Source organism: Carassius carassius, chromosome 35 (genome assembly GCF_963082965.1).
Source record: "Carassius carassius chromosome 35, fCarCar2.1, whole genome shotgun sequence".
Lineage (NCBI taxonomy): Eukaryota > Metazoa > Chordata > Actinopteri > Cypriniformes > Cyprinidae > Carassius > Carassius carassius.
In genome coordinates this window covers 18799859-18825428 of record NC_081789.1, presented here as the reverse complement: position 1 = coordinate 18825428, position 25570 = coordinate 18799859, and the positions used below count along the sequence as shown (strand labels likewise).

General features: G+C 38.8%; 2 protein-coding genes across 4 annotated transcripts; both read left to right on the top strand.

Annotated features, from left to right (window-relative positions):
• The first annotated feature begins 166 nt into the window (after window positions 1-166).
• Window positions 167-2815, top strand: eif1axb (eukaryotic translation initiation factor 1A X-linked b). The gene is made up of 7 exons (XM_059524754.1): window positions 167-345; window positions 887-970; window positions 1081-1184; window positions 1464-1514; window positions 2127-2208; window positions 2337-2428; window positions 2556-2815. Exons 1-7 carry the CDS (start codon window positions 330-332, stop codon window positions 2559-2561), a joined length of 435 nt encoding a protein of 144 aa, XP_059380737.1. The 5' UTR covers window positions 167-329; the 3' UTR covers window positions 2562-2815.
• A 1493-nt stretch (window positions 2816-4308) lies between these two features.
• map7d2b (MAP7 domain containing 2b) lies at window positions 4309-24958 on the top strand. Of its 3 annotated transcripts, XM_059524750.1 has the most exons (17): window positions 4309-4595; window positions 5897-5965; window positions 6302-6465; window positions 10936-11038; window positions 12260-12349; window positions 14109-14204; window positions 14330-14459; window positions 20004-20123; window positions 20225-20448; window positions 20775-20907; window positions 20995-21175; window positions 21950-22054; window positions 22548-22595; window positions 22688-22766; window positions 23054-23180; window positions 23291-23544; window positions 24252-24958. In XM_059524750.1, the coding sequence occupies exons 1-16, from the start codon at window positions 4568-4570 to the stop codon at window positions 23535-23537; spliced, it is 1944 nt and encodes a 647-aa protein (XP_059380733.1). In that variant the 5' UTR covers window positions 4309-4567; the 3' UTR covers window positions 23538-23544; window positions 24252-24958. The 3 variants fall into 3 exon arrangements, with proteins under 3 accessions (XP_059380733.1, XP_059380734.1, XP_059380735.1); XM_059524751.1 differs by lacking the exon at window positions 12260-12349; XM_059524752.1 differs by lacking the exons at window positions 4309-4595; window positions 5897-5965; window positions 6302-6465; window positions 12260-12349 and having other exon boundaries at window positions 10065-11038.
• Window positions 24959-25570: the final 612 nt, after the last annotated feature.

Genomic DNA, 25570 nt, shown 5'->3' with positions numbered 1-25570 from the left:
CAATTATTGATTTAATTATTTATCATATTAATTTCATATATTATTATCATATCATATCGTTTCAGATAATAATACATTTTATTTAGCCCACTACCATAAAAATTCATATTCTATCAGTATCAGCTCCTGAGCTGGTGGCGGTTCTGAATAAAGTTTTGCGCTGTTGAATGAGGCGATCTGCGCATGCGTCGTTGTCAGCTTCTCTCGCTAGCGGCGCTGATCTGTTCACAACAGCACGTTTGAAATAGTAAAAAAATAAGTAAAATACTGTTAGCATTCCATAACGTTTCTGATTATTATACTAGAGCCTTCGACGTCGTTTAAAGAACATGCCGAAAAATAAAGGTAAGGTGGTATGTCAAGATACCCGTGTGAGGTGTTAGCATTGAATTTAGCACACAAGGAAGGTAACGTGTGATATTGAATGTCGCAGTTTATTGCCAGTGTTTGATGTTTAATTGTGGCAGTTGAATTAGTTTTTGCTTCTGTATTTGATTTGCGTTTTGGTTCATAATGTAAAATAAAAGCTGCTTGTCAAGTAATTAAGGATGCGTTTGGCCTCCATGTGTTGTGTTAGTCAGGTAACGTTAACGTTACTTATGGATAGTGGACCTGTTTAACGTATTTTGATCTTTACATGCTTATAAATCATTACGTTTAATATACGTTTAATGCGCTAATATTTGTAAAAGTGATCATACACGCTAAAGTTAAATAAATAAACGTGAAATTAAGATGTCATCGTAATGGGTGTTGAGTTTGTGTACTTTGCTCAGTCATTAGGCAACACTTCGTTGTTATCATAGGACTCTGTATTGTGTTAATAAGATGGCATTTTTCCAAGTTTTTGATGGTATCTGAGCACATTTAATTTTTCTGTATCCAGGAAAGGGAGGAAAGAATCGGCGACGTGGTAAGAATGAGAATGAATCAGAGAAAAGGGAGCTGGTGTTTAAAGAGGATGGACAAGGTGTGTTGTAATACTCTTGTGTATAATGATCTTTGCCTTCTCTTCAAAACATGATCTGCTTTTGGCTGTATCCTTTTATTTTCCAAAAAAAAGCTGCTTCTGTCTTCTAGAATATGCTCAGGTCATCAAGATGTTGGGAAATGGGAGATTGGAGGCCATGTGTTTTGATGGAGTCAAGCGGCTTTGTCACATCCGAGGAAAGCTCCGGAAAAAGGTGCACTTTACAGATCCAGTCTGTGACACTTCAGACTGAATGCAGATTCAGCATTTCCATCACTTTGTGAATGAGATTGGCTTTGTGGACTGACAGAAATGTTTAGACCTCAGTCAATATTGTTCGATGAACCTAAGTAATGTAACTCATTTTAACTGTGGAAAATTTCAGCAGAGGACAAAATGTCATGAAATGAATTGTTGTTGTTTTAGCGGTTTTTCATTAAATCCTAAAATGTGTGTTACTTGAGGTCTTATGTCTTCATCTTTTTTAATTTAGGTGTGGATTAACACATCAGACATTATTCTCATTGGATTAAGGGACTACCAGGTTTGTTAAATATTTTTAAATATTTTATGTAATATTATACATAATATAGCTATAATATAATTAAATATGATTTAATATTAAAAACACTTTTTACTATAATAATTGACTGACAGGTATGTTTAATATTTAATATAATTATGTATTGTAACATTTTGTTAATTGTATACCTTGTATAATTTATTTAGAGATCGCAATGAAAATAGCCTTGATGCTTGCATGGAGTTAAAAAGAGAAATGTTGTATTTTCAAAATACTATTTTGAAATTTTAATAAAAATAGAATTGTTATACTCATTGGATTAAGGAGTGTATATATAATAATTATATGTATATATAATTTAATATAATTAATTATAGTAATATAGCTGTATACAAAGCCAATAATCATATTTTATGATTGTAATATATTTAAATATAAATGTATTAGGAATTCCATATAAATGTCATTTGTTTCCCTGGAAAGAAATTAGTTTACAGTATTTTGCCATTTAAAAGCTTTAGTCTTTCAACTTAAAAATAAGATTCATGCTGCTAATGAGACTACAGTTCTCTTATGCACAGGCTTTTTATGAAGTGAATATCTGACGTTCTAAATTCTGAAACATCTTTTCAGGATAATAAAGCGGATGTCATTTTGAAGTATAATGCTGATGAGGCTCGGAGTCTGAAAGCCTATGGAGAGCTTCCAGAACACGGTGAGTATATTTAATCTGAAAAACCTGGTTCTTGATTAATGGAGGTTCTTGGCTTACAGTATGCTGATCTTTTTGCTGCACTGTATTAAATGCCTTGTCATTAAATTTTTACTGTTGGTGCCTTGCAGCCAAAATCAACGAAACTGATACCTTTGGGCCTGGTGATGACGACGAGATTCAGTTCGATGATATTGGTGATGACGATGAGGACATTGATGATGTAAGTACTAAAACACTCTTACATTCATCTGATGTTTAAGATTAATTAAAAAACTCAATGTTTTGATTAATTGAAATGGAGACATGATTTTTTTTTTTTTTCTTACAATACCATGTTCCTTCCCCAGATCTAAGAGGAAAACGCTGGGAAGTGAATGTTTCTCAACCCCGAAGCGACAACATCCTCACATCCCCCCTTGAAGTAGCCCCTCCATCATTATGTACACGGAGGCTCAAGTTTTAGGATTCTCTGACTAAACACATGACTGCATTTTCACCTTCAATCCATTTTGTTATCTTTTAATGTATTTATATTGATTTCACATCAAGTGGAATTTAGTTACAGTACGGAATCTATGGATTCGCAATAAAAAGATAACCAATTTTATGTTTGGTCTTGCAGTCTGTATCCTAATAGACATGTTTAAAAGCTCTGTAAAGGTGAGTGAAACTCTTTTGGTAAAAGCTGATATCTAAGAACGCCTCTTGTCTTTTTGAATGTTTTTGAAGTCTCTTATGATTTACTGGTCACACAGTGATGCATTGGACGATGCATTTATTCAGAAAGCCTATCTGATTAGCTCTTTGTTTTAACCCATCTTAATTTTCTTGTTTATTTTTTTCTACTTCAGATGATAATGATTGAATACTTATTTTGCAGGGTTGCTGAATTTATTAAATTAACTAATCTTGAAGCTCTATGTATTACTTTCCAGTTGTTACTTCACAGTAGTTACAACGTAATTGCTTGATACTAAACTACAGAAAACATCAGCAACTGAAATATTTGTAAGATGAAAACGGACACCTTTTATTTGTTACTTTCTAAAATGATAGCTCACAAAGCAGATAACCAGAATAAGGAAGTATTTTTGTATGCAAAGTGCAAATAGGCGAATCAATGCAAGGATTATGAGAGTTTATTGATTGTGTTCTTGCAGATTTGCCCTTTTGGATGAGCATGATGCTTGTTGGTTATAACTTGTTAATTTTAGGTGTATTGTTTTGATGAGCTTATGATGGTTGCTTTTTGTCCTCTGCTGCTTTTGATCAGAAAACCTGTTATTTTGAAATAAAATGCAAGAACATTCAAAATCCTAGAAATGTGTATTTTAAGCCTTTTAAATATCATTGTCCTATTTTTTTTATTATTTATCTTCCACCAGGTTTCTTCATTTTGTGGGATTTTTTTTAACCTCCAGTATTTATTTAAAGAACAATCTTGTAATATATTGTCTTTGTTGCAAGTGTTTTGGATATAAAAAATGCAGTATATTTATAGTAAGTGTGTGTCTAGCCGTAGGCTTGAGTGATATTAGTCACTGTGTTTCACCCCGTCACGTGTGTTGCAGTGTGAAAAACAAAGTTAGCCTATAGCACATGCATCTACATGCTCAGACAGATGTTAACACAGACTTGGAGTTCAATACTGTAGTGTGAAAATAGCCTATATGTTCCATAATATCATATTTGGTTTGTGGTTAAAATTGTTACTAAAAAATTTAATCACACACTTCTCTAACTGGATGTCTGCACTAGAAATAGTCTTTAGAGGATCTAATTGTTCACATTTTGCATGCATATATCTAGTCCAGACATATAATCCAGGCAGATATTTGCATATTTGAGCAGTCCCTCTCATTATGAAAATGCCATTTTAAGTAGATAAATGGCATCCTGTGTTTCCCTTTGTGATCACTGAAGTAGGCTATGGTTATATATTTCCAGGCACGTTTAATTAAACGTCTCTAGGAAAAAATCAATGAGAGTTTCTGCCCTGTGCACAGCTGCTGAGCTTTCCATATATATATAGCGCTATGTAAACTATGACGTAATGCGTTGCTCGTGTGTGCATTGCTTACGCACGCGCGCGTGCGCTCGGCACGCGGCAGTTGGTCGAGCGTGTTATTTATTAGAACCTCGCGCGCTTGTGGCTCTCCCTTCAGCCTTCGCTAGTAATATCTAGTCGAAGTCCGCGATAGTGTTCGGATGAATCAAACCTGAGGTGAAACTGTGTTTAGTTTTTCGTTGCGTTTAGATTTTTCTCAACTTAAATAGTGATTGATTGATAAATACATGTAATGAGACGGAATGTCATCTGGATTTTGATCGTTGGAAAACTCGCATACATCAACTGAAGATGGCTACCATCGTGGAAAACCTGACAGGTACGTTATGTTGTGTTATATTTTCGTTCTTTATAAAGAAGCCTCACCCAGATTTGACAGACTGAGGAACGATAACTGGGAAAGCGAGCTGTTGTCATGGAAACAGGCTGCTGAGGTGAGAGGAGGAAGACTGACCTGTTCAGGTAAAGAGTGCGTGACCATTATGAAAAGGGAATATACGTTTTTGCAAAGTATTTTTAAATATGTTTGAATTATTATTAGTATTATTAAAGATGTGTGACTATCATATGGGGAAGGAAGACCGGCAGGGGGTCAGAATTGGGCACAACACCGGGGCTAGTTGGCGCACTGTTTATGCCAGTAAATTCTTCTCAAGAGTTGGTTAAATTTTTAATCCTATACATACCTTAAACTACTACTACTACAAAAAAAATCATATTTCACATTTCCTCTGTTATTAGAAAGAAAGATGCGGGTTGTTAAAACACGTTGATCTTTTGTGGCAGGGCATGTTGTTAGACTACATTAACATTACATGGCGCAAATTTGTACTTGCCATCTTGAATCATTATGCCTATTACAGGCTTTTCAGCTAAATTTACAAAGTAAAACGATCATGAAGCATAAAACAGTAAAGAAACAGCAAAATTATCAAACCTGTTTTAGCTGACAAATGAATAAATTGTTTAGCATTTAAAACAGGCCAGAAGTTCTGAATTAAGAAAATTAACAGAAATATTTGAAACTAACATCTAAGATACAAAATCTCTGCTGTAGAAAACGCACTTAATTGCACTCAAAATCTTACACTGTAGTTACAAATATACACTCTGTGACAACTAGCCCTAGTTTGCACTGCAAGCTATTTATAGCTATATTTTAACAGACACATCAGAATAAATTAGTTTGATATCGGGTTTATTTATTAGATTCTGTTTATTGAAAGACTCCAATAATGATTTAACAATGCACACAGTATGATATAAATGCCTTTTCCTTTAAAAACAAAGCAAAAAAAAGTGCTTTGTCAAATGTGCTTTAGATATGAAGCTTAACAGGAATCTGACAGACTGTGCCACAGGCTCTGCTGTGAATCGTGAAAGTTCACTTCACGAAAAATCGCATTTGTGTTCCCTTTGAGCATGTTGACGTTGCATATATTTGCATACCATTACACAATTAAAGCGAAGGTTTTCCGCCAGCTTGTAACAGGACCATAACCACGATATACATTCAGGGGCTTGAATATTTGGTTGGACAAGAAAAAGATTGCACAGACTCCTAAAGTTGTGTTCACTCTATATGTGCAGTTTAACATTTGTTTCTTTTCTCATGCTAAGATGGAGGCTCGAAGAAGGACAGAATTCGACTGGCCAAAGAAAGAAGAGAGGAGAAAAATAAGAGCCAAGGTGAGCTGCAAGTCTTTTATTCGGTTATTACCGTCAACAACAAAATGATATGTTCCTTTTAAAGTTGTCTAAAACATTGGCCTGCTTTAGAACCATGTTTAATTCCTAAATGGATTTCATGACAATCTTGTTGATAAGTTAAAGCAGAGGGTTATTCCAGGGCAACAGACTACCGCTCCATTCATCACTAAATCCGATGGTGGAAGACTTCTGATAATACCACTAAGTGCTTAGCACAAATGAATCAGTATTGTCAGCAGGTAGGGAGAGGCTTGGCCTTTCCCGTATCAGGGCAATCTATAGACTTACCCGTGTCCACCCTCACCGTGTGTGTAGCTGTGCGGGAGCAAGCTCTCTTGGAGAAGGAGCAGCGCACACAGCAGCAGTATGAACGCTCGCTGGTGGAGCGAGGAAGGCGTCTGGAGGAGCAGCGGCAAAAGGAGATGCTCCGTCGTTCCGCCGTGGAGGAGAAAAGGAAGCAATGCATGGAGGAGGAAAAGGTCAGGGTTTACAGCCAAACTTTATTCTCTTTGTGATATACACTTATAGGACCGAAATGAAGTATTTTTCTCATACACCTTCTTATCTGTGAATTCTTTTATTTTTGGATTTGTTTTGTGTAATATTATGATAAATTATGTTTTGTATTATGCATAGTTATGCTTGGTTATGCATAGTTTAACTTGTTTAATATTTGGTGTGGTGTGTGTAATTTGTAGCTATTAAAATACTTAAATACAGAGTCCAAACAAATGCATCAGATAGGGAAAATATAAGTAATATGCAATACAAGTGAAAGTTTGAGGTCAGTAAGATTTTTCATTTGTTTTTCTTTTTTATTTAAAGAAATTAAAACACATTGTGTGTGTGTGTATGTATGTATATATATATATATATATATATATATATATGAAACAGTTAATACATTTATTTAGCATGGTTGCATAAAACTGATCAAAAGACAGACATTTGTCTTTACAAATTTTACTATTTCTCTTCATCATAACCTTCACCTAAGATGCCTGAATCGCAGTTTACAAAAGTTGCAAAAAAAGTTATGCAATTATTTCTAAAGCATCATGTGAAACTAAACACTGGAGTAATGATGATGAAAATTCAGCTTTGCCATAACAGGAATAAATGACAATTGTAAATATTTTCAAATAGAAAAGAGTTAATTTAAAGGGGTCATATGATGTTGCTATCACCATACAGTGATGCCGTCTTCTGGCATGGCAGGCAAAACCAATAAAACCCATTAAAAAAAGCATTTGTTGCAACAAGTGGGGATTGTGATGAGTCGGCTGCCTCCCCCCTTGAGAATGGCACAACGGGCAGACAACCACATTTGACGACCCCGGGCTGGACTCGTCCACGGTGAAGGCCGATCCAGCGAATCTATGCGCGATGTTGATATATTTCCGCAGCGACAAGCACGGAACAGCGCTAGGCATGACGAAGCAAATATCCTTCTCTTTTGGAATGCCAAACAAAGAAGTTTTCGCTTTCACAATGAAACACAGCTTCTCCACAACATGGCGCTGTCAGCTACAGCGAGAAGAGAAGTTATGCCTTCTTTCTTGGCAAGAACTTTTGTGCGGCGTTATGCAAATCTTTCCAAACAGTGACGTAGACATGTGGGGGCGTGTTAGAACGAGCTGTTTTGGGAGGGCGTGGTTGACTCTTAACAACGTTTATAAAGAATATCTCTCTGGATTTGAGACTTTAGTCTTTGCATCTTTACAGATTTTCTTTATGCACCAGGAGCTTGTAACACTCCAAAGAGAAAGGAAAATATCATATGCATCATATGATCCCTTTAATAATGTTACACAATATTCAATTTTTTTACTGTTTAATATGTAATAAAAGCCACCTTGTTGAGCATAGGATACTTAAAAATACTTAAAAAAAAAAGTGATAATCTCTTACTGGCCCAAACTTTTCAAAGGTATTGTATATCGCTAGTATTTCATTATATTATAATCTATATCTATGCTTAACATTGACCCCTTTGATCTCAAGACAACAACAAACACTCAACAAAAAGTGTGATTTTGGGGCTGGACTACCTTTTTGTCCAAACAATGGAAGATCTAGGGTACATTTAAGAAATCTGTTTGGAAACAGTTATTACCTTTGCATTCTTGCTGATAGCGCGAAAATTACACACATCATCTTTAAGCCAGAACAAAAATGTTATTTTTTGATGTGTACTGTAGGAAGTCATTCCAATATTTTTCATATGGTAATATAAAAGCCAATATATTGTAGTCAAACATCCCTCATTGGTGGAAATAAACAGATTTGAGTTGAAAATATGAAAAAAAAAATATATATAATTAAATCGCTGTAGCTATGTTAGCTCAAGATGTCCAATTTGTTATGGTGACTTCACACATGTTGACATTTTTATTGGGCTCCAGTTAGATTTTAAAACAAGAATAGTTTATGTAATCTGTGTGTAATTAAGTCTCTATTCCTGTTGAATTTAACCTCCTAGAGTTCCCACCTTTTGTGACATTGAGCTTTGTCTTAACAGAAGAGTGAAGTCTTTGTTTTTATTGATTGAAAACTAGCCCCCCCCCCCCCCCCCCCAGTCAGATGCTGCAATGATTGGTGACTCTCTTTGGAGTGATCAAATGACCTCACTGTTCCCGATATTCATCTTAACTGACATGTACAAATCAAATTTCTTTAAAACATGGTGTGTCATAGTAAGGGTCTGTTTGAAGAAGCTAAAAGGAAAATACTGTACACTGTGATTAAGATGCCTACTAAGAGAGACTGCAGTCACTGGATCATTGTGTGCAGGGTGTGGTTTGTGTGTAAGGGTATGGTAGTGATGTGTCTTACCTCAGACTACTCTGATCTTGACCAGCGTTTGGATTTAAATTAATTCTGGCTCTTCAGCATCTGCAGTGGTGTCAAATCTTTTGCAGTAGCCTGGCCTCCTTACATCCACCTGCAGACAATATGCTGCATGAGCCACCTAGTTTTATGTCTGCTCAAAGCCATTGATAGCCTTTTTTTGTCATTAGTCTTCATTAGATTAATCAAGTGAAAAAATAATGAGATGTGAGAGGAGAATGCAAGATGCATGAAGGGTTTTGTATCACCTTGATGGGTTTATTTTGTGATAATGACTACATTGTTGCTCATTACATGCTAAATTATGATGAGTCTGTCATAGTTTACTTACCCTTATGTTGACTTCTGTGGAAAAAAAGGTGATTTTTTAAAGAATAGCCTGCCTTGTGCTTTTCCTTATAATTAAAGTGAATAGGGTTTGGATCTGCTGCTTTGAAGCTACAAAATGACAAAGAAGCACTATAAAAGTATTGTAAGTATGATGGATACAAAATGTACACTAACAGTGTTTCTTTGTGAGGAACACTGATGTTTGAATTTTAATCGTTTCTCCACACAAAGCAAGCGTACGTCTTGAAATATCTCACAAGTCATGGGAACTGCTTTTATGATACTTTTATGGTGGTTGTTTGTGATTTTAAATCTTGACAGTCCTAGTCCATTTCATTTTGTTTTGTGAAAAGAGCAACAAGGATGTTCTCTGTAAGTAAGTGATGACAGAATGTTGATTTTGGGTGAACTGTCTCTTGTGAAAAAGAAGTACAATTTTAAACAGAGCACCTATTACAGAATAAACTATAATATACTTTAAACATATTAAGTACAAGTTGAATGTAATGTTTTCAGCCACTTAACTATAAATAAAAATGTATTGTTTGTTTAATTTAACATATGCGATTAGTTGAATTAGCACTTTATTGACTCATGTAGGACTTCAGTACATCTTTATATGTAATTTAATAATTGATTTGAATAGCTCTGAAATATGGTTAAACTGAATTGCTGAATATATTAACAAGGATTTCTGGTAAACCAAATTACACTAATGTAATCTCTATTGAAACCTTTATTGAATAAAGCATTACAGTTTAAAATTATAATCAAGTATTTTACATGTGCTTTGTTACTCAACACATCAAAATATGGCTTAAGAACATGACAAAAGACTATTAAAACTGATTCAGTATGTATGTTGAAGTAAAACTTTTAATTTAGTTGGGAAGCAGACATTTTTATGTAATTTCTTTAATATTGTATTATTTACAAGTACAGTTTTTTATAATATATTAACAAGAAATCCATTTGTAAATGGAAATGTTTTTAATCATAAACTAAGACGCTACAGAGTGACGAGATAAACTTATACTATATATAGTATAATGGTCAATATACAAATATATTTGAAGGCATTGTTGATCAGTGAGAATGAAGTTCTTAAGAGAGTCATGTTATTTCACTCTTATGATTTTATTCCTCATCTGACTAGGTTATGTGTTGTTTCCTTGAATCTGGGGAGTTGTTTAGTTGTGTATTTTATATGTGTAAACATCAGTGCTTTAGGAAGGGTTATGAGTATACAAAATCAATCAAAATGTTAAAATCAGAGGGAGAAACAAGGTTGTACTGGTTAGAGGAAATGTCGATAGTGGGGTGGGATAGAGAGAGAGAAATTCAGGAAAATACATATAGGTTTCCGTATTTTCCCTGATGCAACCTGTGTCATTATAACACTCACTCGTTGTGCTTGTGCTCACCGTTTATGTCAGCCGCTGAGGGGGAAGGGTGTGGGTGGAGTTATGGCCGTCCTCTCCTCCGCCTGGCTGTACGCTCTCTTAGACACACAGTCACCTGGGAGGAGAGAGATACGAAGAGAGAGTCACTGAGTACAAGGGAGAGAGAGGACGAAACAGAAGGCAAGGCCCTCATCATTTTCCACGTACGCATACGAGGAGGAAGAGCAGGGAGAGAGGGAGAGTCAGAGACGGTTAGGAGAGGTGTGTGCCATGGAGCAGCCAGCCTCATCCCCATCCACTCGCCGCCGCAGCGAGAGCTCTGTCAAAGAGTCTCTTTTCTTTCCTGTTTTGGAACGCAACGAACAGGAGCGACTGGAGGCCCTGATGCGACGTTCTATCGAGCGGAACCTGCAGGCGGACCAGAGGCCCAAACGCTGGACCTGGGGCGGACCTCCAGGATTCTGTGAGGGTGAGTGTGTGTGTGTGTGTGTGTGCACTTGCGAGGGCGTGGAGGGTCCCTTGTGTGAACTCCTCTCAGGGCCGTGGGAAGCGGGAATGGATGGAGAGATAGGAAAACAGGGTGTGGGAACTGCACTGCAGCCCTTTTGTTTTAAAACCGACTGGGATATTGACTAATACAGCAGCTGTGAGATGAAAATGCAGTTGTTTTATGAGTGAGCTGCAGTGTCACACTGAGACATCGAGCTGTTTTTGATCTAGGGGTGTCGCCCCAGTCGTATGAAAACACTCTGTCTCAGAGTGTCAGCGACCGATCACAGACTCGTAGGCATTATAAATCATCTGTGCAATAGCTGCCTGGGGGCAAGAGGCAATTTGGGCTGTTTTAGATAGAGAACAAGTAAACTGTGCTGTCACTGTGACTACACAGCCGAAAGCTTTTTGCTCTGTCACTGCCTCATTCTGACTTTAAATAATGCCTTTTTTGTCCCTGAACATTTCAATTACACAAGCCTACGCTGAAACTGTTTATTGGAGTATGTTTTACAAATGATATTTCAGTCTTCAGTCTACTTCAAAGTCTTATGCTCAGTATAATATTTATTTTACTTGCTGTTTCTTTGATATGGTGAAATTTACTAGTGATTTCTGAGCTCAAATTGTTTTTACACCAACTCCTACAGTATATCAACACTGGAAATAATGCTGCTTTCAAGCCAGATGTGAAAGCACCACCCTGAATCTGTGGTGCATTCATAACTACATCAATTATTTACACCGTTCAAGAGCAAAGCCTTAAGCCTGATCCTGAGTCAGTCTGATAATATATCTAGACAACATGAATGTAGCGTCTGTTTTGCTTTGTGGATAAGGGCGAATGATTGAGAATGAGTTTATGGTCCTCCTTGAAAAACATTAGGCTCTCTGATAACCTGATATCATCGCATCAGCTGCATGCTGTGCTCTGGGTTATTTCATCTTGCAGTGGTTCATATTACCATCCTGCTTTTATTAGCGAAATTACTTTCTTTTTTTCTTCTTTTTTAACAAAGAAAAACGTCCTGTTGGATATTATGCAGCTTCCCGTCAGTGGAAAAAACTGCTGACGGGGTGTATCAGTATTTCACAGGGACACGCTGTTATGACCTCTCATAATATTCACTGTGATCTTGTGAAATACTCTGTGCTCATGCACCTGTACTTTTTCTGCTTTGCATCACCTGCTGCACAGGTGATCCTAAGATCGCCCCGCCCTCTCCTGCTTCAACCTCCTTAACCAATGACCCCGCTGCTCACCCTTCTGCCAGCAAATCTAGGAACGGTACTGACTTCCTGCTGCTTAACGTGTCATCCTCGTCCAGTTTTCTAAAGTTTCAGTCACAGTGATTCTGATGTTGTTGTTGCTGTCATGGTTTGCATGTGCATGAGATTTTACATAGGTATATTATATGTGTGCAAAGATTTATACTACCGTTCAAAAGTTTGGGGTTGGTCATAATTTTTGATGTTATTTTTTAGGTTTAATGTGAATGAAGCAATTATTTTAAGCAAACAATCATTTAATCAAATATTATTACAATTTAAGATGTTTTAATATTTTTTACTATATTTGAATGACTCGGGTAATGGTTGCAAAAAATCAGCTTTGCGATTATAGGAAGGAATGTTCAGAATTGTTATGCTGCGTAATATGTTCGTGGAAACTGATTTCTTTGATAAATAGAAAGTTTAAAAGAGCAGCATTTATTTAAAATAGAAAATCTAAATAATCACTTTCGATCAATTGAATGTGTCCTTGCTGAATAAAAGTATTAATTTCTTTAAAAACATTATTGACCCAAAACTTTTGAACGTTAGTGTATATTGGTTTTATTAATCGTGGTTTTTAATGCTCTGTTGTCTTATTTCAGTGGTGATGTTTGTTTATAATTGTGCTTGCTAAGGCAAATATTGCTAGACGTTTTCCACTTAAATCATCATTTCTAAGTGAAAAACTTATAATATCTGCCTGACAGATGATAAACAGGAAAAAAACATTTCGACTTATTTTGAATTAGGGACCAGAATAACAGTGGGTATGAATTTTGGACTCTGGTCAGTGAGAAACCACTCAAAACACCTCAACGGTCTGCTGAAATCTACTTTAAACCCCTTAACATCCACATAGCAATATGGTAAAATATTTGCATATAAATAATTGGCTTTTATATAGTTGTTAATTATTGTTTTGATAAACCGTTTATATTGTTATTGTAAAAAAGCCAAATTAAATTATTTAAATATTATCTGAAAAATGCTATCATAATGTAAAAAATTATTTATGCAGTGTTTAAAAAAAAAAGTGCCCCCATCAAACTTCTACAAAATGGAGGTTACTTTTTTTTGCAAGGTCGAGCACCACTCACATTTTCTTCACAAAATGTACAAGTCTAGTTGTAATTATCATTATATTGTTTGAAGTGTATGTTTATACGCAATTGTAAGCTATATTCATGCTGCAGCGCCCTGGTAACACACCCTATAATCAAGTTTTGCATGGACAAGCACCTATCATTTTTGTGTTTGTATTTTGGAGTAGTTTTTATACTGTCAGTGTCTTTCTTTCCAAGTTGAATGTAAACATTGTATCAATGAGGAAGCAAAACATAACAGGACATAGAGGTTACAACCATCAGATTTGGAGTCTGTCATATTGTTCCTCGCCTAGTAAGGGATCCGGATCCACCTACAGCTGCATTGCACCCCCTAAAGAATGCACAGGGGGTCTCATCTGTCAACTCATTTTAAATGCAGGCCAGCTTAGCAAGCTCCCCTGCAACATAACACATGATCTACATAAACTCAGAAATCAACCTCATATGAAAATGAGCCTGCTGTTCATGAAAGTCTTTGATTAGTGTAAATATTCATACCCAAATGGCCACCAATTATTAATCAGAAGAAAGCCTCTGGCATATATCTTCCGAATGATCTTGTATTTGTAAGTCTCTGAGTGAATGGATATCATTATGCTTGTGTCTGATCGCCTGTGCCTGTGTTCTCTTCCTCCCTGAAACCTTTCGTAATATGTTTCACTGCAGTCCAAGATTTTATGATTCCACCCGAGTCCCCAGACTCTGTCCTGAGCAGGCATCTCTCCTCCTCCTCCACTACTTTAACCAATGTGTCAGAGAAAGGCAAGTGTTTTTGCATTAGCTTTCGCTAAAATTTAATTCATTGCAATTTTTGCCCCACCCCTATTTTCTCCTTTGTCTTCCTGTGACCTCTGGCCCCTCAGTGTCTTGTCTTTGTTCCCGAATAGCCTCCTCCAGCCCTCACAGGTCTCCTTACAGGGCTTCACCCATTAGAGCCGAGCGGAAGAAGGTTAGCACATCGTCCTACGGACAGCTGGATGACTTAAAAGCAGCCACAATCCCAAAAAGCCCTCAGGTCTGATCTGCATGGATGTGACCAACATTTTGTCAGATATTTATATTTGGTGCAAAGCACAATGGGACACAACCCACAGAGGAGCTGGTCTCCTAGCAACTGCATTTCACAGATCTGTGTATGTCCAGTTTCAGTTGTGGATTTATAGCCATAGATTTTTGTACAGGGGGTTCTGAATGTCCTGCAGGGGGTCTTTTGACAGATACAGTAAGAGACATATATAATTTTTTTGTATACTTCAGAATGTATTTCTAAAATGTATACATTACATATCTTGAACATTCTAGAAGGTGAACATGTTGATATTGGTGAAAATTCAAATCTAATATTATTTAAAGAGATAATTCATCTTACATTTTATTCCAAACCTGTGTGACTGACTTTCTTCTGTGAAATAAAAATAATTGTTATATAGTTGAGAAACATTTCCCAAAATAACTTATTTTATGATCCACAGAAGAAATTAAGTCAAAAGACCTGAGCAACACAGTTTCATTATAGTTAAATACAATTACATTTAAAACAATGAAAATTTTTTAAATAAACTAATTGTTAACTAAAATCAAATGCAATATAAATAACGTAAACGTCTAAGATTATGTATGTAACCCTGGTTCCTCAAAGGAACGAGACACTGCGTCGAGAACATCTCTGAATAATGTGTATAATCAGTCCAAAGGAAGGGCGAGACGTCATAGGCGAGACGTCAGAGACCAGGAAGCATAAAAGCATGAGCGGCGAAGCCGGTAATCAGTCTCAAAGGATGAAGCAAGCGCCGGCCAGAGATGCCGGAAGTGTGGCACTGCGACGCAGCTTCTCGTTCCTTCAAGGAACCAGGGTTACATACGTAACCTTAGACGTTCCTCTTCAGGAACTTGAGCTGCGTCGAGAACGTTTGGGGAACGAGAATGCCCACGCCGCCAGACTTTCAAATCTCTGCCTAGTGTGGAAGAGCACAGCTAAAGCAAGAGAAGGAGCCTGACAGAACTCGTGGACAACCCGTCCAATGGCCAAACTTCAGAAGGAGTGAGTCTTGACCCCCAGGAGAGGGTAGATCAGAGGACTCGAGGCTTAGGATAACATCCTGATCACCGCTTAACATAAGCTTCTTCTGGCCGGATTGCCTCAGCCTCAGCGCACCATGGAGGAAACATGTAACCAGAGGGTTTCTGCCCACTGACTGGCCACCGAGAGGGGCGCGGTAGGCCACCATGGCCACCACGTAGACCTTCAGGGTGGAGTGGGTCAACCCTGCGGAGAGCCTGCAGGAACTCCAGCACTGTGCCATACGGGCAGTTAACTGGGTCGAGCTGGCGGTCTCCGCACCAAGAAGTGAAAAGCTTCCACTTCAAGGCATACAGTTTCCTCATTTAGGGAGCTCTGGATTGGAGAACGGTCTTACAACCTCGGTTGTAGAGTTGTGCCTCCTCAGAGACAGCACCTACAGCCTCTAAGCTCCATGCGGGGGCGGACCCTCCGCCTGCGAGAGGAGATCTCTCCTGACGGGAACCTCCCATGGAGTGCCGTCAAAAAGAGAAATCAGGCCCAGGAACCATACCTGGCCCGTCCAGAACGGGGCTACTAACAGCAGCCGGACTCCGTCCCGGCGCACTCTCTCCAGAACTCCCGAGAGCAGAGCAATCGGGGGAAAAATGTACAGATGAAGCCTCGGCCATGTCTGTACCATGGCGTCCAGCCCCAGTGGAGCTGGATAAGTCAGAGGAAGCCAGAGGGGACAGTGCGATGTCTCTCGAGTCGCAAACAGATCCACCCGAGTCTGGCAAACATCTCTAACTCTGCTTCATCACCTCAGTGTGAAGCCGCCATTCCCCGGGCCTCGGCCCCTGCCTCAACAGGATGTCTGCTCCCATATTAAGATGCCCAGGAATGTGAACTGCTCTGAGCGAGAGGAATTCGTCCTGGGCCCACACAAGGATCTGGTACGCTAGTTGTATAAACGGCGTGAGTGCAAACCTCCTTGGTGGTTGATGTAAGAGACCACCGCTGTTGCTGTCGGTGCGCACCAACACATGGTGACCTCTTAGGTCTGGGAGAAAATAACGAAGTGCACGAAGCACGGCCAGCATCTCCAGGCAGTTGAAGTGCCATGTCAAATGGCGACCACTCCACAGACCACGGGCAGGGTGGCCACTCATGACCGCACCCCAGCCGGTGAGGGACGCGTCCGTCGCTAGCATCATGCGGCGACAAGGAGCTCCCAGCACCGGGCCCTGGGACAAGAACCAAGGCTTCCTCCACATATCCAAGGCACGTAGGCAGCGCCACGTGACCTTTAGCATGCGAAGTGGGTTTCCCCTCAGGGAGAACCCCTTGGTCTTGAGCCACCACTGTAGGGGTCTCATGTACAGCAGGCCAATAGTATTCACGTTGGACGCAGCTGCCATCAGACCCAGCAATCTCTGTGACTGCTTGACAGTGAGTGACCGGCCTTCTCTCACTCTCATGACTGCAGTGAGGATCGACTCGATCCGAGCAGGTGACATACGTGCCTGCATCGTGGTCAAATCCCACACCATGCCCAGATAAGTGGTTCTCTGAACTGGAGAAAGCACACTTTTCTTGGCGTTAAGTCTTAACCCCAGCTCTTTCATGAGCGAGAACGACACCTTGTTGCCGAACCGTCATCTGCTCAGATTGAGCTGATATCAACTAATCGTCAATGTGGTTGAGTCGTGAAAGTGTGGGGTGAGAGTGCAAGGCCAGTGGAAGATCTGTATTGGTAGGCTTTTGCCCCCAAAAGCAAGCCTCAGGAACCTCCGATGAAGAAGGATGGAGATAAGTGCATCTTTTGATAGATCGTGACGCACCAGTCCTCGGACTTGGCCTGTGCAGGCGTTCTAAACTTCAGTCCCATGACTGAGAGGTTAAAAAGCACAGATCTAGAAAAGGACACAACACCTCATCCTTCCTCGGAACAGTGATGTACCGGCTGTAGGACCCGGACTCTGCAACCCAAGGAGGGACCACCTCGATGGTCTCCATCCTCAGAGAGAGTCTACTTCTGTTCCCTTACCAGAGCCTGCTTGGGGCCCACCAGAACTGGATTCTGTGGCCTCTCACTACAGTGTGCAGGACCCACTGAGGCACATTTGGCAGTAGTTTTCACGCTGCAATATAGTCTACTAAGGGAATCAGCCTCTCAAGACTGATCTCTGCGAGACTGGCCTCTGGTGCGCCTAGAGCCACTAGCTCGGTGCCCTGAAGCGATGCACCGGCAGAGGACGACCGTACTAGCTGCTCTAGAGACCCCCGTAGAGGTAGCGAGCCTCTCAGCACCGCTACGTTTCCGGGCGGTAACTGAGAGAATCGCTCGCCGGAGATCGCTGCTCCCTGGAACAACGGCAGGGTTGGCAGAACGATCTCCTGAGGGCACTGAGGAGAGACGGGCACCGTGTAATGCGGTGTACACCACTCTTCCACAGAGGGAGCTGGCCCCCAAAACGTCCTAGGTCTAGGCGTCAGGACGTTATGATGAAGGCTATCCAGCGAAAACAACGGCTTTCCACTAGAAGCCTTCGGCCCGGGAGCGCCACTTTGACTCTAGCGTCTGCGGAGTACAAAAGTGACACCCCCAGCACGTGGGGCTGGAACACGGTTAGGACTGCTCCGCCCAGCAGCCCCTGACCGCCTCAACCTCCTCAGAGGAAGAGCGGTACACACGTGTTCTCACACAAGAAATCACATCCCTAGAGCCCCTGTACATCTAACTTCACATAGTCAGATAAATATGTCATTTTATTCCTTAGAATTAAATGTAGTCAGCAACCAGACTAGTCAACACGGTCTGGTGTAGAAATAACTCACATAAAAATAAAACAATGTAATACACGCATTGCCTCGGCAGCGCTCATGTCTTTTTTTTAATATATATATATATATATATATATATATATATATATATATATATATAGATATAGATATAGATATAGATAGATAGATATTTTTTCTTTTATGCTACTCAGTCACACAAACAACATCAATCTCCTCAGAGAAAGATGGATGTGGCAGCGAGAAACCGCAGCGCTGGTTTCCAAGCTTCGAGAACGAGCTCTAGATCTAGTGAACACGGGTGGAGATAGGACGAGCCGTCTCCAACCCGTTCGCCAGATCATGTGCGATTCCCGCTATCGTGGTCGCCGTAATGCCTCAGCACCAGCGAAACCGCAACCGCAAGATCGCATGCACGGACACACTCCTTGGAGCATGCCCGGCGAGAGCGGAGCGCTTAACAGCGAGAAAAGCACAATCAGCCCCCCGAGAGCTGACTGCACGAGCTCCACTCTTCATTAATGCTGCTTATGTTAATATTAATATGCTTGTGTGACTGGTGCTTGTGCAACTGGCGAGCTCATCGACGCCTTTCCACATCAATCTCCTCAGAGAAAGACAGGCAGCGCGTCGCGCCCTCTCATCGGGGAGAAAGTACCGCAAACGCGGGCTTCCGACCACCGAGAGCGGGCGCCGGATCTGGTGGCTAAGAAAGAAGATAGGGACTTGCCCGTCTTTCATTCCTTCCAGCAGATCCGAAAGCGAATCCCGCAAGCACAGCCACCGTTCCGCCTCGGCGAAAGTGGGGCTGGCACCGCGAGAAACACCAGTGAAAGCTCTCTCCTCAACTCCCTCGAGAGCTGACACTGCGCGCTTCACTCTCAAGCAGACAACACACGAGCTGCGTGTGTCGCCACCTTTTTTTTTTTTTTTTTGGCAGGGAAAACGCACAGCCTGAATGCTGCCTGCTCTCGCCCAAAACTTCTCTTGATTGAAGCTTTGACAATGGAGTTTATCAGTAGACAAACGACACTAAATAAGACTCACAAACAGATAGCAACTGACACACACACAGAGTGCTTACTGAAGACACAAGGCTGATTACCGGCTTCGCCGCTCATGCTTTTATGCTTTCTGGTCTCTGACGTCACCCGCCTATGACGTCTCGCCCTTCCTTTGGACTGATTATACACATTATTCAGAGACGTCACGCTGGACGCGTTCCCCAAACGTTCTCGATGCAGCTCGAGTTCCTGAAGAGGAACTTATTTTATTTTAGTTAGTTTACAAGACAGCATTTCTTATTTTCGTTTAGTATAACTTCATGTACTAAAATTTTTAAATTCAATTAATAAAAACTATACAACACGGTCACATTTGAAACAACAAAAACTTATACAAAAATTACAAATGCACTGGACAAAAAATTCCTAAACGATTTAACTAAAATTTAATTGAAAGCAGAAAATATTAAAATTTAATTAAATTCAAAATGACAAATAATAGCACCATAATAGTATATTAGTAATACTAAAAAAAACACTGGAGAAAATCAGTAAATCAGAATTTTAATTCTTGGTTATACGATCACTTAATGCATTAGTCTTTATGAATGAACAATACTTCTGCTGCATTTATTCAATTTAGTCTGAGTTTGGCTGAGAGACTATTGTTCAGGTATTTGTAGTTTTATGGCTTTGTTAGAACAGTGAATTGGACAAATGCATAATTCTGATATCTGTTTTGGATGTTTAGACTGAGAGACCTGAAAAGAGCATCACTCAAACGTTAGCTGACTCATCTACAAAAAAACCTGAGTCTCCAACAACACCCACCCGAAGTTCTTCTACAAACAAGAACCCCAGCACACCGAAAAGGTTTTGTATTTTATGATATTATCATATATTATTACTTTTTGTCATTTATTTATTTAAAGACTTTACTGAGTGTATATTTGTTTTTTCTCATTTGTAATTAGATCCAAGTCCTGTAAGAGCCGCATCCAGTCCCCAGCCTCCCCGGGTCAATACCCCCCTTCCCCACTGAGGCATAGAGCCATAACGCCAAGTTTAGAAAACAAGAGGTGGGAGGGAGAGGAGAAAGGGTCCATGGAGATTAAAGGCTGCAGCACTCTAGATAGAAAGACCTCCAAAGCAGAAAAAATCTCAAAATCTACAAGCAAGGAATTTGGACATAATGCTGGTATTGTTTTTGTTTTTTTAAGACAATTTTTTACCTTTATATACTGTTATAGCATTTATTATTATTTTGAACATGCTGTTAATTTTATATTTTCAGGTTTAATTTTAGATCAAGTTAAAATAATAGTAACTTTGTCATTTTTATTAGTTTATTTGGCAAGGCAAGTGAAAGTTTTCTCATTTTTATATTATTTTAGCTTTCAGTTATACAATTTTAATAGTTTTAGTTTTATTATTTCCGTTAACATTAAGAATACTCATTCTTTCATCATTTAATATGAAACTGTGCCAGTGGGTTCTCTAAGTGCCTCCTGTCTTGTGTTTCAGAGTCTCCAGTAACTCCCACTGGGAAAGCAGGTACCAATGATGCAGAGGAGGCCTCCAGGCTGCTAGCGGAAAGACGACGCTTGGCAAGAGTACAGAAGGAGCAGGAAGAAAAGCAACGCCTAGAAGATGAAAGGTTGAAATATTGTGTGCCTCTAGTGTCTGTGTGTCACATTTTTGTGTTTGCTTCCGTATTATATATCATCTTCTTCATGAATCTCAGGCTCAGGGCTGAGGAGCTCCAGAGGCAGCAGGAAGAGGAGAGACAGCGGCAGGAACAGGCAGCTCGAGAGGCAGAGGAGAAAAGACAGAGACAGGAGGAAGAGCGCTGTCAAAGAGAACTGGAAGACAGGCAACAAAAGGAACAACGCTGGAAGGAGCTCCAGGATGATCTGGAGAGACAGGTCAGAGGGATTATACAATCAATTACATTAAAATACAATCAATTAGATTCGTTTTTCAAACGGTCGAAACTAAACGTCTCAGACTGATGAAAATGTTATACATTTTCATTTATTTAATAATTTTTTTTAAATAATTACATTAATACTATAATGCAAGATCTATTACAGTTTCAGTAGTGGTCTTAGAATTTTGTACCTCACTGTTTTAACAAACAAAATAAAAATAAAAAATCTACATAATTATTACATAAATACATAAGGAACAAGGAAAATGCACAAAAATAAAACTGACTCATCAAGACACATGCAGCATACTCATCCATTAGGTCACTGACTCAAACACGTGCAGCACCAATCTGTCCTGATTCATTATAATAGTTGTTTAAACACTGGAACTCAAAACTCTGAGACCACTGCTGAAGTGATATTATATATTATAAAATACATTTATTAGATGTATATTTTAGATTGATTTGATGTTTTATTTTTTATTATAAATTATATTTATAATTCGAAATATATTATATTGTCAGCAGTGGTCTCAGATTTCAACAAACACAAATTAATAATAAAAAATTTAAAAAAAATCGAAGTAGTATACATAAATACAAAAAAAGACCACAAAAACAAACATAAATAACAACTCATCGAGACACATTCAGAATACTCATCCACCCAGTCACATGCAGCCACAATCTGTCTTCTGTAGCTGTGAATATCTGTAGGGGTGAATGTGATATAGTTGGAGATGTGATGTGTCATGATGTTTGGCAGAGGGAGGAAGCAGTGCAGCGCGTTCATAGAGAGGCTGAACGGAAGAGACAGGAGCGAGAGCTTCTGAAAATTCAAGAGGAGCAGGAAAGACTTCAAAGGAAGAAGGTTCTTTTCTTTTCTTTGTGTTTACGTTTAGAATCAAGCAATACATTGAAAATGTGTTCACATTGACTCTATTAAAAAGATTATGCAATGTAAAGTGCATTATAATGAGAGAAGTTTAGTGGTAATTATGAAGTTGTAATCCCTGAGGGCTACTAATCTATGCATAGATTTATTTCCCAATTAAAACTTAATTTAAACTTTATAGAGTGTGCAACAGAGCAGCTGTATCTGGCTGCATGTAAAGTCAACGAGAAATGGTGTTTGCAACCCATTTGTAATTTAAATCCTTTCATGGCAAACAAGATATTCTACTTGATTTTATATGATACGTTATTTATTTGGAAATGATTAGGTGTATTTTACATTGTCTGGTTTGTGGTAAGTGTTGAAAAAAATAATCAAAACAACATCCGCAACTACTTACTTTGTTGCGTTGAGATTATGTTTTAATTAAAGCTTATGATGTTGATGTTTGCATCTTTGATTTTGGCAGCGCATTGAGGAGATTATGAAAAGGACAAGGAAACCGGATGGGGAAAAGGTTAATAAATTCTCTGCAGGCCAATTAAATTATCAGATGAAAAATATTTACTGACTGTAGCAAATAATATTGCATGTCATGTGTTTGGATAGAAAGAAGAGGTGCAGATGGAAGTCCCATCCCCAATTTCTGTTTCCCAGTCCATCTCACTGTCTGCTTTGGAAACTGAAGGTATTGATATGACCTGTATCATTATACAGATCTATAGTGAGCATGTGTTTAACCCTCCCTTTCAGTGTATTAATTCATTTAAACACACAGACTCATAAGTCTTTTTCTTGTTGCTGAGTGACTCAGCATGTGGAAATCTATTGTCTCTAGAAAAAAAATAGCGCCATCAAGTGGTGTAATTACGACTGAAATTAGTTTGTCATCTCAAAATAGAATCTTGACAATCTGGTAAAATGCTCTTGATTTTTTTTTTTTTTTGATTAAACTACATTAATCTCACACAACAGGTAACACAGCAATTATTAGTCCACCAAAGGTAAAATCTGAGTCCCCAATCATATGTCTTGAGCCACTGGAAGCAAAGAGCTGCGGGGTAGATGATCTCTCAGATGGGGTTCAGTCCATGGATGTCAGGTTAGCTCCAACAAAGCCATGCCACGTTATTTCAGAATAAATAGGTTTTATAACCACATTGATCAAATATTGCCAGTTCATGTAATAAACCAAAATACTTGTCATTGCAGTCCAGTGTCCAGAGACGATCTCGTTTCAGAATATTCCCCCATCAGCGAGATCTCACAGAACAGCATGACTTCTGTGGCTTTGGGCGATATCCACGTTCTGACAGGACAGGTGTCACATCCCAAAGTGTCTGCTGCTCCAGCTTTTGGTGACTGCAACAAGAACCTGATCCAGGATTGCAGTAGCGCTGCTATTGACTCGTCACTTTTCCAGAGTCTTAGACCCACCTCAGACAAGCTCAACATCTAATGCAAAGGTGATTGCTTTTTCATGAGGTGATTTTGGATTTCTTTTTATCACTCCATGAGTCAGAATATTCTGTCAGCAGCCAGATTTTTTTCCAGATTTTTGGGAATAGAATGTTTTATAAGTGAAGTGAAGTGGAGATTTCTGACTTGGTGCATGAAAAAAACTAAATTAAGAAAACAGCCCTTTAAAATATATATTGTAAATGAAATCTAGAGATCCAAATAAATAAAGTACATTAAAAGTAATACTTAAAAATGTATTGTGGTTGTTTTCTTTTCACTAGTCTGAAACAACATGCTATGAAAAGCCAAATACCCCAAAATCTCAAAACTGACCAAATATTTTTGCCTGTAGTGTTGCCTTAAATGGACAGTTCACCTCAAAACTGAAGTTCTGTCATTTACTCGCCACCATGTTATTTCAAACCTGTATGACTTGTTTATTATTCTGTGGATCACAAAATGACATGTTAATGAGATCAGTAGCGAAGTCTGATTCTTGAATGAATCATTCAGACTAGTTTTGTGAACCTAAGCAGCTGATTCATTCATGACTCAAAAGAACAACTCATTCACTAATTGGCCATTTTCATTGTTTAAAGAAACTCAGGTTTGAAACCAAAATGATAGTGAGAAACAGGGCAGAATATTAATTTTGTGGGTAAGCTATCCCTTTAGCTTAACCATCTCATATTTGTTGTCTTTTCTGTTTTAGACACTATTGAAGCATGGGTCTGGAGTGAACTAATGAATTGGAGTTGAGCTGAAAGATGAGACCAGGCCTTTGTGCCTCAGCAGCTTCCTGAATATCCTCTAAACAGAAGAACAAGGACTTAACGTCAAATAATGTGTTAATAGCAAAGAAGGGACAACCTGACAGTTGATTCCCCCACACATAAAATAAGGTTCACCTGATCCTCATGTATATTATATTTCACATCATTTCAGCTAAGTATCACCAAACAACGCAACTGTATTAGGGCAGTCCTAGTGATCTTCTTATTCTTGTTATACACCTGTAGCTTTGAAGAGTGATGCATCGTGACAATTGTAGCAGCTCCATTGTGTAATTTGTTTTATTTTGGATTGCATAAATGACCAGCAAACCGAGCAGTTATGTGCTGCTTCTGCTAATTGTGCTGTACTGTATGGCTGGGGTTTGCAAACAGTATATTGTGTAAATCCATGACTTCTCCGCATCGTCTCTGCAATCCAAGCTTTGTAGTCTGAAAGTGGATATGAATAGATGTAAAGTGTGATATTATTCCACCATAACACTGTTAAACTGGCATTAATGTATTATTAGTCAACAGCAGTTAGACGTTATGGGGACATATACAGAAAAAAAGTGTACTTCTAATGCAATTTATTGTGTAAAAGTTTAAAAAGGGAATTAAAAGTGCACAGTTTCATTGTGATAAATAGCATAGTGCTTTTAATTCTTCATAGACGTTTTCTGTATTGTTTTGTTATATGACATCATTGCACACAGCTCTATGCAGATCAAGAAAACCAAGCAACCAAGAGCAACACAAATCAAACTAATTCAAAGATCTGAACTTCCTGAGTATGTTGCTTAAAATACTCTGTTTACCATCTTGTATACTCAGGTTGCTAGTGAGCTTTGCACGTGAGTTTAGTTCTTTTGATGTTTGGTGGTGATGTCATGATGCTATAGTGTAAAACTTCAGATGCGCTGGATTGCTTCAGGACCAATAAGAAACACATTTCTTGAAAGATGGAAGTTTCTATCTATCTGTCTATCTATCTATCTGTCTGAACTTGGGATGTTGATTACATTTTTGATTATACAGAGAGTGATGGGTTAATACTGTAATTCAGCACTTCAAAATGACATTTGAGAAAAGGTGCATGAATCCGCTGCTTAGAATTTGCTGAACCTTGAGATAATGACATTACAATAAAACATGTATCACACCGTGATCTTTCCTTATTTACAATTTATATAGTTGTACTGGTTTGCAATATGTATTTGCTTGCATTATTATATCGAGCACATGCAGCGACATTATA

What these genes read in the sequence shown, in the direction of transcription:
- eif1axb (XM_059524754.1), top strand. An exon ending in GTTTAAAGAGGATGGACAAG is followed by an intron (nt 971 to 1,080) that starts GTGTGTTGTAAT and finishes TCTGTCTTCTAG; the next exon opens with AATATGCTCAGGTCATCAAG. An exon ending in TGGAGAGCTTCCAGAACACG is followed by an intron (nt 2,209 to 2,336) that starts GTGAGTATATTT and finishes GGTGCCTTGCAG; the next exon opens with CCAAAATCAACGAAACTGAT.
- map7d2b (XM_059524750.1), top strand. Translation starts at nt 4,568, where the DNA reads ATGGCTACCATCGTGGAAAACCTGACAG. An exon ending in CATCGTGGAAAACCTGACAG is followed by an intron (nt 4,596 to 5,896) that starts GTACGTTATGTT and finishes TCTCATGCTAAG; the next exon opens with ATGGAGGCTCGAAGAAGGAC. An exon ending in ATCCCAAAAAGCCCTCAGGT is followed by an intron (nt 14,460 to 20,003) that starts CTGATCTGCATG and finishes GGATGTTTAGAC; the next exon opens with TGAGAGACCTGAAAAGAGCA.